This window comes from Salvelinus fontinalis, chromosome 4, assembly GCF_029448725.1.
Source record: "Salvelinus fontinalis isolate EN_2023a chromosome 4, ASM2944872v1, whole genome shotgun sequence".
Taxonomy (NCBI): domain Eukaryota; kingdom Metazoa; phylum Chordata; class Actinopteri; order Salmoniformes; family Salmonidae; genus Salvelinus; species Salvelinus fontinalis.
The window spans coordinates 46,233,147-46,248,276 of NC_074668.1; the positions used below are offsets into that span (position 1 = coordinate 46,233,147).

General features: G+C 40.6%; 1 protein-coding gene across 3 annotated transcripts in view; it reads right to left on the minus strand.

Annotated features, from left to right (window-relative positions):
* Window positions 1–5,054: 5,054 nt before the first annotated feature.
* The window catches only part of LOC129853876 (calcium-binding protein 7-like), a 59,254-nt gene continuing 49,178 nt past the window's right edge, over window positions 5,055–15,130 (minus strand). For all 3 annotated transcript variants that reach the window (XM_055920345.1, XM_055920344.1, XM_055920343.1), the window contains 4 exons: window positions 11,334–11,477; window positions 11,070–11,182; window positions 10,293–10,443; window positions 5,055–9,981 (listed from right to left, as the gene is read on the minus strand). In XM_055920345.1, the coding sequence (XP_055776320.1) occupies window positions 9,854–9,981; window positions 10,293–10,443; window positions 11,070–11,182; window positions 11,334–11,477 (536 nt within the window). In that variant the 3' untranslated portion in view covers window positions 5,055–9,853. The remainder of the gene's footprint in view (window positions 9,982–10,292; window positions 10,444–11,069; window positions 11,183–11,333; window positions 11,478–15,130) is intronic.

Below are 15,130 nucleotides of genomic sequence, written 5' to 3' on the forward strand. Positions count from 1 at the left end.
GAGACAAAAATAACATTTGGTGTATCATTGTACTGCAAGAAATACATAATTCTGCATGAGTTAATTTCATATTAGGCTACGGGTGAGATGCTATAGGCCTGTCAGTGTCAAGATTTCAGTTTCTATTTCAATCTCAAGTTCAAAAGTATAATTTTAGCTGTCTCATTTCAGCTGTCTAATTCCGGCTCTCACATTTGTTGGCAAAGTAAACATTTTATAATACGATATATTAGTTTCTCACAATATCACAATCTTTCACCATAAACAAGTCTTTTACAATAATACTCAAAGTAGTCAGTAGTAATAGAGAAATGAGTATTTCAAAGTGTCAAATATTTAAGTAGGCCACTTCCAAATGGAGATCCATAGTAATAATTCAACGTTTATTTGTTCTGAAGATACGGAATAGTTGGCATAGCACAATTAAATAGTAGCCTTACATACAGTAATGGCGGTGTAGTACAATACAAGGAGTACTAGTACAGTAGTGCAATAGCGGCAACAGCGGTGTGGGTGTAGAGATGTGCAAAGAGTGATCTTGTGACAACAAGGAGAGAATAGATACTTTATTGTCCATTGGTTAGAACGGAAATCTGTCTTCTGTTTTTCCCAACAACCTGCAGTGCAGCACCCCTGAGTGGAGAGTGTGGGGGTGCCTTGCACAAGGGTAAAATGGCAGGAGATGGTACATGGGAGCCTTCCAGCTGCCAGTTCAAATCCATACCCATTTTTGTGTCGTCCTTGGCTTGAACCATTGTAATGGCACCACACTCGTTCAGTGCTCCTGTAGTTGCCTAGCCCGAGAGCACTGTTTCCTGATCCTGATCCTAAGGAACCAAAGTGGTGCACATTTTTGTTTTTGCCTTAGCACTACACATCTGATTCAAACCATCAAAGCTTGATACGTTGATCATTTGAATCAGCTGTGTATTGATCGGACAAATATAAGAATCTGCCCCAGAACCAGAAATGTGCCCCGGTCCGGGCAAGAAAAAATGGGAATGGAATTGAACTGGCAGCTGGAAGGCTGTTGTTTTTTTTCCCCCCCACCTTTATTTAACCAGGTAGGCAAGTTGAGAACAAGTTCTCATCTTCTGCCATTATGCCCCTGATCATGATCAAGTGACCTAATCCCCCACAGCTGCTCTGCACTGCTGCTGACCCTGTGTCTACTTGTGCATTTGTTGGTGATGGGAAAGAGTGAATACATATTTTCCATTCTAACCAATGGATTATAAAGTTGTATTAAATTCCTATTTAGCGTCATCTATGTCTTTATCCAGCATACTGTCCACCTAGAGAGGGATAGACAGCCCTGACAACACCAGCTGGCTCCCCATGTACTCCACTCCTGTAACGTAGACGCAGGGAGTCAGGAAGCAGGTGCAGTTAGTGAGTTTAATGATAACGAACATGGAACGATACAAAACATGGAAACACAAACAATACTACCTGATGACTGACAAAACAAAGTGCTAGATAAATGTTAAGTAATAATGGTAATAATGAAGTGCAGGTGTGACTGATGATAAGGTACAAGTGTGGGTAATGATGGTTGCCAGGTGTGCATAAAGATCGATTGCTTTGTAAGTGTATGTATGTCCCTTAAGGTCCTTGTGTAATTGTAATGTGATATTGTACCCCCTAGCTCGATTGTCCATTGTATATAATCTATATAAACTTGTGTTCCCTCGTGTACTTTCTGTATTGATTTGTTGTTAATAAAAATAAAATAAATAAATACAAATATGGATTGCTAGGACCGGTGGTTAGTAGATCGGTGACGTCTAGCACCGGAGAGGGAGAGCGGGAGTAGACGTAACAACACCAGGAAATATATGTCTACCATCAAGCATTATTTTCTGAAAAAAAAGGACAACACATTAGACAAATGGCACAGCCATTTGTTGAAATATATCAGCTCAATGTTGATGGGACACCTTTCACGTTGATTATAACCCACAGACCCCAAGATGAGTATTAACCATGCACTATCGCTCACATAGGATAATGAGTTGTCTAAAGCCAAATCTTCCTCTTAGTTACTCTTTCGCATCAATATACATTTTTTTTGTAGTAGACACACTAGGATTATGGGCTGGCATTTGGATAGATATCTAGCCAGCTAGCTAGCTTGCCTAATGTAACGCCTAATAATATAAAATAAGGTAACCAAGTGTAACGGATGTGAAATGGCTAGCTAGTTAGCGGTGGTGCGCGCTAATTGCGTTTCAATCGGTTACATCACTCGCGTTGAGACCTTGAAGTAGTGGTTCCCCTTGCTCTGCAAGGGCCGCGGCTTTTGTGGAGAGATGGGTAACAATGCTTTGTGGGTGTCAGTTGTTGATGTGTGCAGAAGGTCCCTGGTTCGCGAGGGGACGGACGTAAAGTTAAACTGTTACACAAGTCCTCTAGCTACTTTAGTTAGTTAGTTAGCTAAGTTCAGGTTAACTGGGCGAGCCACCCCATCAGCTTTGGGGGTATATAGCTATAGCTGTATCACAATTGCTTGCACAGAGAGCAGCTATGGTAGCTTAACAATACATGGATGTAGCTATCATTGTGTTTCACAGAATTAGCTATTCCAGTTAGCTAGCTAACATTCGCTAGTTAGAGTCGAGAGCTAGCTAGTTAGCTACTACCGATGTTACAGCAACCCACAATCAGATGTATATTCCTGTTGCACAAAGTTAGCTTTTTGGGTGGCATAGACAGCTTTTAAAAGACTAGACAGTTTTTGCTAGGTCTTCAGACAGTGAGTGGAACACATTTAGATTGATAGCTAGCTTGCTTGGTAGCAGATTAGCTAGACTAATAACACATTCATGTTACCTAAAGTGAAATGTAGCCAGACCTTCATAGCAGTCCTGTCTCAATGAATCCCAACAACTCAACCCTTAGCTACCCCTAGTAGCTAAAGCTATCTATCTAGCTAGCTAAATTTCTTCTTCTTGGTTTAGCTTTCTGGCAGACTAGACACTTTGTGGCACCAATTTAGAGGTTCTGCGGTGGAATCCATGCCACTACAAGTATGGTGAGAAATACATACATTCTTTGGTGTTAAGATGGTATCTTCCCTAAGAATGAGATGGAGAAGCAGGGTCTAAACCTTTGGATAGGGGTTTAGTTGTGGTTTAGAAGTTTTTCCTCAGTCATTTGTCCAGGGTCAATAGGCCATAGATGTCCCGGTCTATTTCATGCCGCTCCGCAGCACCTGATTGGCTGAGAAGCATGACACTGATGATGAAAGCAATGGCGAAGCACATATCAGCCTCTTGTGTACACACGTCTGCTTGACTTGCTGCGTTGGGCTAGCTGCTTAACAGGGAAGGGAAGCAAGAGGATAAGGAAGGTATTTTAGAGGAAAAGAGCTACTGTACATATAACGCAGCTACCTCCGGGCTATGCATTTTCCCACCACGTCAACTTTCCTTATCTCTCACCTGTTACTCCCTCTCAGTTAATCTATATGCCTGTCTCAAAAAACAATTATACACAGTGTATTATAGTGTGTACAAGAAGTCTCTTACGATCTTTATCCACCTGAGACGCATGTTAAACTGTGTATCATACAGTGTGAACTATAAAATGTCTACTGCAAAGTGTGTACTATAAGATCCCTTACTGTCTATATCCACCTGGCAGGCCCCTGTGTTCTATATATGGCTCTCCTCGGTCATGATGATGTTCTAGATGTCCTTCATGGTCAGGTGGTCACAGAACGTACGCACGCACACACAAGCAGGAACGGTTAATGTTATGTTTTTCACCCCAATGGATATGGTTAAGATTTGGGAATGGTAAGTAAATCCTGGACTTTCTAGCCTGAGAGAACAACACAACACTGCCCATTGATGCGTGTGACATATTGAATGACTGTCTTGACTTGGGAACATACACTTCCATACACACACTACAACGTGTGTTTGTTTTAGATTGAACACAAAAACACTGCTTAGGCATAGACATTGCCAAGGGAAGCCTGAATCGGTCCTCAAATACTTGGTCATTCCTATTACTGTCAATATGGGAGGGTAATTATCTGGCAAACTGTCTCAGAATTAACACCTGATTACATCTACTTGGATTTCACTTCATTTGATAAGTTGGGTCTAAACCCTTGGATGGGAATGTGGACCGTAGATCATGAAAATGAGCCTCTTTAACGGGGACACATAACCATTCACCTCCAGATCATTCCCGTACGAAAGGTTTTTGCATTGCAACTGCAGTTGGCGTACAGTAAAACTGCAGTTCAACTGCAGTACACTGCAGTTATTCTACAATTACTGTGTACAAAATATCAAAGTCGAATGCAGTTACTGCATTTTTTAATACGGCAGACTTTTTTGTAAGGGATGGGCCTGCATACACAAGCTTTAACTACGTCACCAAGTCTTCAGACATATCTGCCAAATGGCCAACGACATCAAAACAGCTGGATGCAGAAGTTCGATGTCTTTTAACATTTTGACAAATCGTATCAAGAGCATAGCACATGCCACATACTGTAAAGTAACACCTCTCAGTCTATTCCCATGTCTGTTATGTATGAGGGGATGTTCTACTTTGTCTTACAGCAGCCTGACTTCCATCAGAACCTTCAAAGAGACAGTTGAAGGTGATATGATGCCTGGGGGATTGGTGATGATACTAGGCTAGAATCCAAAACATCTCAGAGGAGGAACGATGGCAACAGACATCAGTGTGATCAGCTGGGATTCACATATACAATATGGACTGACTATCAAATGTGTGTGCCCACTAGTGATACTGCAATGTAAGCATCATCAAAGGGACATGCTACCTAAGGTCTTAAACCACATGTGACAGATTGCACACCTGGGACCTAGAGACTCTGGAAAGCCAAGAGGCGACTTGAGATGGGATATAATAGCAATCCATAAATCTACTGAACCCAAGAAAACACATCAGTTTTTAAGTTGAGTTACTATCTGAAATGTCATAATGTCAAACAGTGCTTCTTCATAGAGCTGGTCATCATTCAAAGACAGTGTTATGATTGTAGGTCTTCTGTAATTTTCACTCATCAATAGTTGTGCATTAATATACTTTATTTATGTGAAATACCATTCCAAGACAGACAGACATCTGGTGTGATCAATGAACATATGTCACAGGGGGCGGAAAATATACAGTAACATGTTTTTGCAAGATACAGAAACATTAAGTATCAAATTACAATATAATGAATGGAACTAGAACATTCGGTAGACTCAACATTTATACATTACAACACGTTTTGTTTCATCTGTAAAAGAAAATAAATATTTGACTGGTTTCTATTTCTGTACAGCTTTGCTTTGACAATAAACTATGTTTCGTTTACACTTTATTTAAACGTACAATGCCAAAGTGTCTCAGAGGATAAGGCAAAGTAACAGGTCGTGGAACAACCTTCTCCAGACCCTCGGTTTCAAAGGGCAACATATTGTAGTCTCATTAGAATATGTAAAAAAGAAAGATATTTAAGCAGTGTAGTCAACTGTCGCACAAACTGAATGTACCAACAACAGATTTACCAGTTAAATGTAACAACAAATTAGGTGGGGTCATCATCTACTCTTCTTTATCATTGCATTCTTTTGATGATATAAGGAAAATGTACAAAAGAGTAACTATTCAAAACACAGACAAGTATGTTTTGCGCAGTACTACAAAGTGCTACATTTGTTTACAGTACAATTTGTTTAAAGTACATGTAAATTGACAATGTGCAATTGTATTATGTCCTCTTGCGACCTTGATGCTTTTAACAAAATGCTCATGCACATGAGATAATTGTTGTCCTGACTGTTTTTAGACAGGACAGTAATCATTATTCCATCACCTCAGTGGTATGCTACATTAACAATGTCTATACTGTATTTCTGATTAATTTGATGTTATTGTAATGGACAAAAAAAATGTGGTTTTCGTTCAAAAACAAGGACATTTCTAAATGACCCCAAACTTTTGAACTGTAATGTATATTTTTTTGTATAAATCCTTATTATTTACTTCAATGATTTTCAATTTGAGTGTCATTTTTTTCTATTCTGGCTACATTTTCTCGTTCTGAACTTATAACACAGGTGGGAGTTTAAGGACGGGTGTGGTATCAAATCAAAGTGTATTGGTCTCGTACACAGTTTAGCAGACGTTATGGTGGGTGCAGCGAAATGCTTTTGTTACTAGCTCCTAACAGTGCTGTAAAATGTCAAATGTGACAATGACGACAAGAGCAGCGGCTCACCAATTTGATAGCTCCAGCACAGTTACACCTCAGGCATCACCTAAACAAAACAATGAAACTGCTGTGCAGTTGTCGGATATCACTGGCTAGCGCTGGAACTGATTGAATCTAGGCCCAAGTGATGAGCTATTAAATGTTCATTATCTTGTGGTTAGTAAGAGACCTTTAACTACATACAGTCATTTACTTTCATAGCTTTGGTTGGCATTTGTATCTTACAGATGTATACAGATTCTCTCAGTATTCATGTACGTCATTCAATGGCAACATTGGCAAACATGCAGAACACTTTAAAGACCACTGGGATAGCGTAAATATTACACGGACATGGAGTAGTGCTTTATTGCAGAGCTTCACGGGCCATGTGATGTTCAGTATAGCTGCGGTATAGTCCCAGAATGAAAGAGGATAGAAACCTGATGTTTCAGCAGTGCCTTAATGGTCATGAACACTCTTAATCAAGTTTTCCATGAAATATCTGAAGGAAACTTTGGTCATCAAACTATGATGACCAAAGTATGAAAAATGACTGTTGCTTCTACATTGACAACGTTTTATCATAAAGTTACTGGTCCCCTCCCCCATGTTAAACACTTGGAATCATTATTAAGGGTACATGGTGACATCCCTTTAACTCTCATTTTATTACACCAATGGTAACATGATGTTATCTTACCTACATATGTTCTGCCTTGTAACCAACATTGAAGAAGATGTGTTTGCAGAGGGGCGTGTTTCACATAGCTACAGTGGGGCAAAAAAAATTGTCAGCCACCAATTGTGCAAGTTCTCCAATGTAAAAAGATGAGAGAGGCCTGCAATTTTCATCATAGGTACACTTCAACTATGACAGACAAAATGAGGAAAAAAAATCCAGAAAATCACATTGTAGGATTTTTAATGAATTTATTTGCAAATTATGGTGGAAAATAAGTATTTGGTCACCTACAAACAAGCAAGATTTCTGGCTCTCACAGACCTGTAACTTCTTCTTTAAGAGGCTCCTCTGTCCTCCACTCGTTACTGTATTAATGGCACCTGTTTGAACTTGTTATCAGTATAAAAGACACCTGTCCACAACCTCAAACAGTCACACTCCAAACTCCACTATGGCCAAGACCAAAGAGCTGTCAAAAGACACCAGAAACAAAATTGTAGACCTGCACCAGGCTGGGAAGACTGAATCTGTCACACCCTGACCTAACTAAAATAATAAAGAAAACAAAGAATACTAAGGCCAGGGCGTGACAGAATCTGCAATAGGTAAGCAGCTTGGTCTGAAGAAATCAACTGTGGGAGCAATTATTAGGAAATGGAAGACATACAAGACCACTGATAATCTCCCTCAATCTGGGGCTCCATGCAAGATCTCACCCCGTGGGGTCAAAATGATCACAAGAACGGTGAGCAAAATCCCAGAACCACACGGGGTGGAACCACAGTTGAAAGTCCGTGTTGCCCAGTAACAGCCCCAAAACATCACTGCTCTAGAGGAGATCTGCATGGAGGAATGGGCCAAAATACCAGCAACCGTGTGTGAAAACCTTGTGAAGACTTACAGAAAACGTTTGACCTCTGTCATTGCCAACAAAGGGTATATAACAAAGTATTGAGATATACTTTTGTTATTGACCAAATACTTATTTTCCACCATAATTTGCAAATAATTTCATTAAAAATCGTACAATGTGATTTTCTGGATTTTTTCTTTCTCATTTTGTCTGTCGTAGTTGAAGTGTACCTATGATGAAAATTACAGGCCTCTCTCATCTTTTTAAGTGGGAGAACTTGCACAATTGGTGGCTGACTAAATACTTTTTTGCCCCACTGTAGATAGCTACTCTACTGGTGCTACATTTTGACTGTAAGGTGTTAGTAAATATAATTAAAAGTTTACCCTCTTCATCTCTGGCAAGCTACATATATGTTTCCCCATTCATCCGTGTCTGGTGTTCGTTACTGATTAGCTAGGTATTCAGCCAGCATGGAACAAAAGCCAACAAATTCGTCAGTGCTGCTGTAAACCGCATCACAAGAGACATTCCAAACGGGAGATGTATAAAAACGTTGTTTGAGTTGCTTTGTGTATCACCAAATGTGCTTGAGATGATTTTACTGCAACACTGCTCAAAACATCCAAGTTGCTTGACATAGAGCTTTCAAAAAGCTGTCAGTCATGGTGAGCTCATGAATTTAAGCTCCCCGCCCACTTAGCCTGTCTTGTTTAACTTCCTGGTAGTTTCAGATAGACTGTTTAGGTCCTTTAAAGATGATAGTTATTTTTGTTTGGTTCTTTTATCTCATAGTAGTGCATCCCAAGGACAACAAGGACCTACCATGGGACAGAAGCAGATTGAAGGTCATTGCTCATACTTTGATTCTCCAGTGCAGGGCTGCCCTATAGATGAGCCTAAAGGATTATATAGATCATGTCTGGCCGGTGATGATGTGATATAACATGTGATATGTATACTCATGATTTATTGCTCAATATAGCCATGTACATAGGACTGACCAAGGAGCACAAAATACATTCCATCATTCATCTTATACAGAGCTAACAACCCTCTTCTTTGTATATTAATTAAAACAAATGTATTCCTTTATTTAACTAGGCCAGTCAGTTAAGAGCAAATTCTTATTTACAATGACAGCCTACCGGGGAACAGCAGGTTAACTGCCTTGTTCAGGGGCAGAATGACAGATTTGTACATTGTCGGCTCGGGGGTTTGATCCAGCAACCTCTCGGTTACTGGCAAAAAGCTCTAACCACTAAGCTAACTGCATTAGGCTATGCACATATAACACATATCAATAACATACTGTAGGATTTCTCAGTGATATGCTAATACAATCCATCACGTCTGAGCTGTTTTTCATTGGCAGTAAGATCTACTATGATGATCATCATGGGGTGCTCAGTGAAGTTAATAGTCCACAGTACGTCGATACGAACAGTTCCCCAACAAACTACTTTTACAATACGAGCATGTAGTCCACTAAACAGCCCTTATGTTCATGCAGAACTGTGAAATATTCCTATCATGACATATTATTTGGTACACAGTACAGAAAAACACATTCTCCATTCCCTCCCCTGACCACTGAACTTTGGTCCTTAACCTGACACCTTGACCTCCGACCCCAACTCCATTAACAAAAGTGGTCACAGTTGGTCATACGTGATTTAAAACACACCTATGTTTGTTACACAGTTATATGGATATACACTTATAATAACTTCTACAGAGGTTTCAAGAGACGACTGGTTAAAGCCATGCACTTCATGCACAGATGATGGTCATCCTCCAGGCCCACATAGTAGGGTCTCAATGGGTTCAATTCAGAAAGGAGTTGAAGGAGCAAGTTGGGAAATATGCCCATGAAGTCAATTGGATGAGAGCCAAGTATTCTTTTCCTTTCAGTTTTATTTTAATGTTGGTTTGATTGTCTGTTGTTGTTTTTGTCGTTGTTGTTGTTGTTGTTGTGGTCATGGTTGTGTTTGTGGTTGTTGTTTAGAAGTTTTTCCTCTGTCATTTGTCCAGGTGTCTTACATTAGTCTCTTTCAGAGGGTCAGGAGGCCATAGGTGTCCCCGTCTACTTCATGCCGCTCCGCAGCACCTGATTGGCTGCGATAAGCATGACACTGATGATGAAAGCAATGGCGAAAGCACATATCAGGCTCTTGCGTACACAGGTCTGCTTGACTTGCTGCGTTGGACTAGCTGCTTGACAGGGAAGGGAGGCAAGAGGATAAGGAAGGTATTTTAGTGGAAAAGAGCTACTGTACATATAACGCAGCTACCTCCGGGCTATGCATTTTCCCACCACGTCAACTTTCCATATCTCTCACCTGTTACTCCCTCTCAGTTAATCTATATGCCTGTCTCAAAAAAACAATTATACACAGTGTATTATAGTGTGTACAAGAAGTCTCTTACGATCTATATCCACCTGAGACGCCATGTTCTGAGTGAACTATAAAGTGTGAACTATAAAGTGTCTACTACAAAGTGTGTACTATAAGATCCCTTACTGTCTATATCCACCTGACAGGCCCCTGGGTTCTCTATATGGCTCTCCTCGGTCATGATGATGTTCTCGATGTCCTTCATGGTCAGGTGGTCGCAGAACGTATCGTACAGCAGCCTCTTCAGCTCCTCCACCGTCAGCTTCTGCATGTCAGTCTGGACACAAGCACACACACACAGACAATCACGAGCTGTTGTCACTACGGTGGAGATACTGTTTCAAGGATGATTTTATGTTTTTCACCCCAATGAATATGGTTAAGATTTGGGAATGGTAAGTTGATCCTGGACTTTCTAGCCTGAGAGAACAACACAACACTGCCCATTGATGCGTGTGACATATTGAATGACTGTCTTGACTTGGGAACATACACTTCCATACACACACTACAACGTGTGTTTGTTTTAGATTGAACACAAAAACACTGCTTAGGCATAGACATTGCCAAGGGAAGCTTAAATCAGTCTCTAAATACTTGGTGACTCCTATTACTGTCAATATGGGAGGGTAATTATCTGGGAAACTGTCACAGAATCAATGCCTGATTACATCTACATAGATTTCACTTCACTTGATAATAAGACAAGCGTAGAAAAGGGATGGCACTGTCCTATTAACCGTCCAACCAAATCTGGCAATTACATTTGTCTTTGTTCCAAGTCAAAAAGACTTAGATAAACGCGATAGATAAATAATTTGATAGATAGATGACAGCTATAGCGAAGCATCCTGATCACCCAGAAGCCTTTGCTTCAGCTTGTCGCGGGTAATGCTTACTTACCTTCCAGAACACGGAGTCAAAGTCGGTTCCGTGGAACTTGTCAGGCATTCCGGCTGCTGTCAGCTTGGGTCCGAGGAGAGTGACAAACTCCTCGAAATCCACCTGACCATCACCTGTTGATGACAGTGGGGCGAAGACATCTGTTATGCTAGTGTGTTTGCGAGCACATATGAATGCGTGTATGCATACCCATGTGGGTGCCTGTGTGTGTGCCTGTGTGCGTGCCCCTGAGTATTTTTGTCGGTGTGTGTGTGCATGTCTCACCGTCCATGTCCAGTCTCTGTATGATGACCTCCAGCTCCACCTCGTTGGGCATGTATCCCAGGGATCTCATGGCCATGCCTAGCTCCTGCTTGGAAATAAAGCCATTCCCATCACGGTCAAACACCTTGAACGCCTCGCGGATCTCTGCAGAGAAGACACATACGAAGGAGTATAGGAAACCAGCCTACCTGTTCTGTGCGCCGAAGAAATCAGTCAATCAATTAATGTCTGGTTGTGCGTGTGTGTTTGGTGGGTGGATCTTAATTGCACAAGGCCTATTATTTGTCCGGGAATAGTATTTTTATGGATTCTACACATCACTTTGCTCAAGTTGATTCTCTCCAACATACTTGTAAGTTGCAGCAATTTTGGGGGTTGCAAACGGTCTTTATCACATCGATATTAGTCAGGAACCTTTATTCCAGTGCTCAAATGTATTTAAAAAATGGAAGTAGGATAATTTTGGTCATCGAGTCGTAATGGTATCCAATTAAACTTTGATCGAGGCGTAGTGCCTTTATAGCCCTCTAGTTGGCCCTCGAAACAAAGCTAATCGAGAATGATGTTCTGTAACCCAACCCACCCTGGAGAGTTGCTTGAAGAGTAATGGATGAGAAAAATACTAGGATTGAAGCAAATGTAAGGAATTATAACTTTATAACAAATCATTTACAGTTAATAGGAATATGTTAGCTGTAGAGACAAATTATAATGCACATTTTTTTGTCATTAAGTTAATTTTCAAAAATCTGGCTAACATTGACCAGCTAGCTATGCATTTAGCTTTCTATGTGTGCAGTTCACAGTTATATGAATTGTAATTTGTCCTGTTTAATGTTTTAGGAACTCCTGAGCAAACCAGAAAACAAGGCTGTCATCTTGTGAAACCCAGTGGAAGTAAAGAATTCAGCTAAAGCATTTAACGTTACTGGAAATTGAATGAAACATTTTGTAAACTTGACTTGCTCCTTAAAAAAATAAAAAATAAAAGTCTGACTTGTCATTGTTCTTTATTGAAGTAACGTTAACGTTAGCGATTGAAGATATTTGTCTTGCAATGCAGCTGAAGTAACATAGCTAGCTAACTCTTTTATTGCTTATTGTGTAGTAGAGGATAAAAATACCTGCATTCCTATGGATTGGTAGCTATGTAGCCGATCTATGTAGACCTTAAAACATTTGGTATAAATATTAATTCAGAATAGGGGTTTTCATTTTTTTATTGCTTCCACTTGTTAATCATTAATCCCATAGAAATTGCAAGAAACATGTGAAGGAATTGCGACGGTTACATTTCAAACTGCAAACTGTTGGGATTGAGCCAAAGTCAGTATATTTCAAAACAGTTTTGTGAGATTTGTGTAACTCACGATTTACATGAGGGTTGGGTTTGGATTACAATCATGTCCCTTACCCACTAACACGGGATTGTATCACCTAGGGAAAACCTTCATGACGCTGCACTAATTACGTTCTATCCAATCATAACAGCGAACCTTCAAACAGTGAGACAGACCTAACCATTTCACAGCGCCTTGGACTCGGACATGTTTACATAAGACAACGCAATTGATGTGTTTGACAGTGATTACTCAAGTCTGCCACTGTTTTGGTCATATTGACAATTGAGACGATGCACACTAGCATCCACACGGCCACTTGTCAATATTCCAAAATTCAAAACCTATACACGAGCAGTTTGTGTCCCGCGACAACTTGTTTTGTGCTATGATTCGATATAAAATGATATATAACAGATGCACACTCTGGTAAGAGATAGTGAGAAAGCTGTAAATGCGAAACGTCACCAAAACACACACGTCGCTACTCTCCAGTAACTTGATAGATGATTTAGCTAATATGGCCTGTCTGTACATTGTGCCTGCTAGCTACTATTAGCTAGCTTCATTGACAACAGTGGTGGAGAGTACTTAGGTATAAATACTGTAAGGTACTACTTTAGTTGTTTTTTTGGGGTCTGTACTTTACAATTTATATTTCATTGATCATTTTAACTTCACTACATTCCTAAAGAAAATAATGTACACGGAACTAAAATAGAAACGCAACAGGTAACAATTTTAAAGATTTTACTGAGTTACAGTTTACAGCCCTAATCCATGGAGTTCATGACTGGAAATACAGATACCTTAAAATAAAAAGTTAGATGTGGATCAGAAAACCAGTCAGTATCTGGTGTGATCACCATTTGCCTCATGCATTGCAACACATCTCCTTTGCATAGAGTTGACCAGGCTGTTGATTGTGTCCTGTGGAATGTCCCTCTCCTCTTCAATGGCAGTGCGAAGTTGCTGGATATTGGCGGTAACTGGAACACGTTGTCGTACACGTCAATCCAGAGCATCTCGAACATGCTCAATGTGTGACATGTCTGGTGAGTATGCAGGCAATGGAAGAACTGGGACATTTTCAGCCTCCAGCAGTTGTGTACAGATCCTTGCGACATTGAGCCGTGCATTATCATGCTGAAACATGATGGGATGGCGGTGGCTGCATGGCACGACAATGGACGGCAGGATCTCGACACGGTATCCCTGTACATTCAAATTGCCATAGATAAAATCCAATTGTGTTCATTGTCCGTAGCTTATTCCTGCCCATACCATAAGCCCACCGCCCCCCTGGTGCACTCTGTTCACAACGTAACATCAGCAAAACGCTTGCCCAAATGACACCATACAGTCTGCCATCTGCCTGGTACAGTTGAAACCAGGATTCATTCCTGAAGAGTACACTTCTCCAGCATGCCAGTGGCCATCGAAGGTGAGCATTTGTCCACTAAAGTCGGTTATGACGCTGAATTGCAGTCAGGTCAAGACCCTGGTGAGGATGACAAGCACGCAGATGAGCTTCCCTGATACAGTTTCTGAAAGTTTGTACAGAGATTATTCAGCTGGTTCATAGGCTGGCGTGGTTACACGTGTTCTGCGGTTGTGAGGCTGGTTGGACGTACTGCCAAATTCTCTAAAACGACAATGGAGGCAGCTTATGGTAGAGAAATGGACATTAAATTCTCTGGCAACAGAGGATATTGTGGATATTGCTGCAGTCAGCATGCCAATTGCAAACTTTCTCAAAACGGCAGACATCTGTAGCATTTTGTTGTGTGACAAAACTGCACATTTTAGAGTGGCCGTTTACCCTCCCCAGCACAAGGTGCACCTGTGTAATGATCATGCTGTTTAGCTTTTTGATGTGCCACACCTGTCAGGTGGATAAGAAATGCTCACTAACAGGGATGTAAACAAATGTGTGCACGCTATTGAGATATCAGCTTTTTGTTGGTATGGAACATTTCTGGAAACTTAACATGTTGCGATTTTCTTTTCAGCTTTTTATTCCATATATTTTCCCTGACACCCAAAAGTACTCATTACATTTTGAATGCTTAACAGGACAGGAAAATTGTCCAATTCACACACTTATCATGAGAGCATCCCTGGTCATCCGTACTGCCTATGATCTGGTGGACTCATTAACCTGTCTAGGACTGGGGTTCCGCTACAGCGAAAGCAGCGAAAGCTCCACAAACGATTATATTAGGTCACCACCAAGTCACAGATAAACCCAGCCATTTTTCCCACCATAGAGAGGAGTCACAAAAAGCACAAATAGAGATTAAAATTCATCACTAACCTTTGATGATCTTCATCAGATGACACTCATAGGACTTCATGTTACACAATACATGTATGTTTTGTTCGGTAAAGTTCATATTTATATCCAAAAATCTTATTTTACATTGGCGTGTGAGATTCAGTAGTTCCAAAACATGC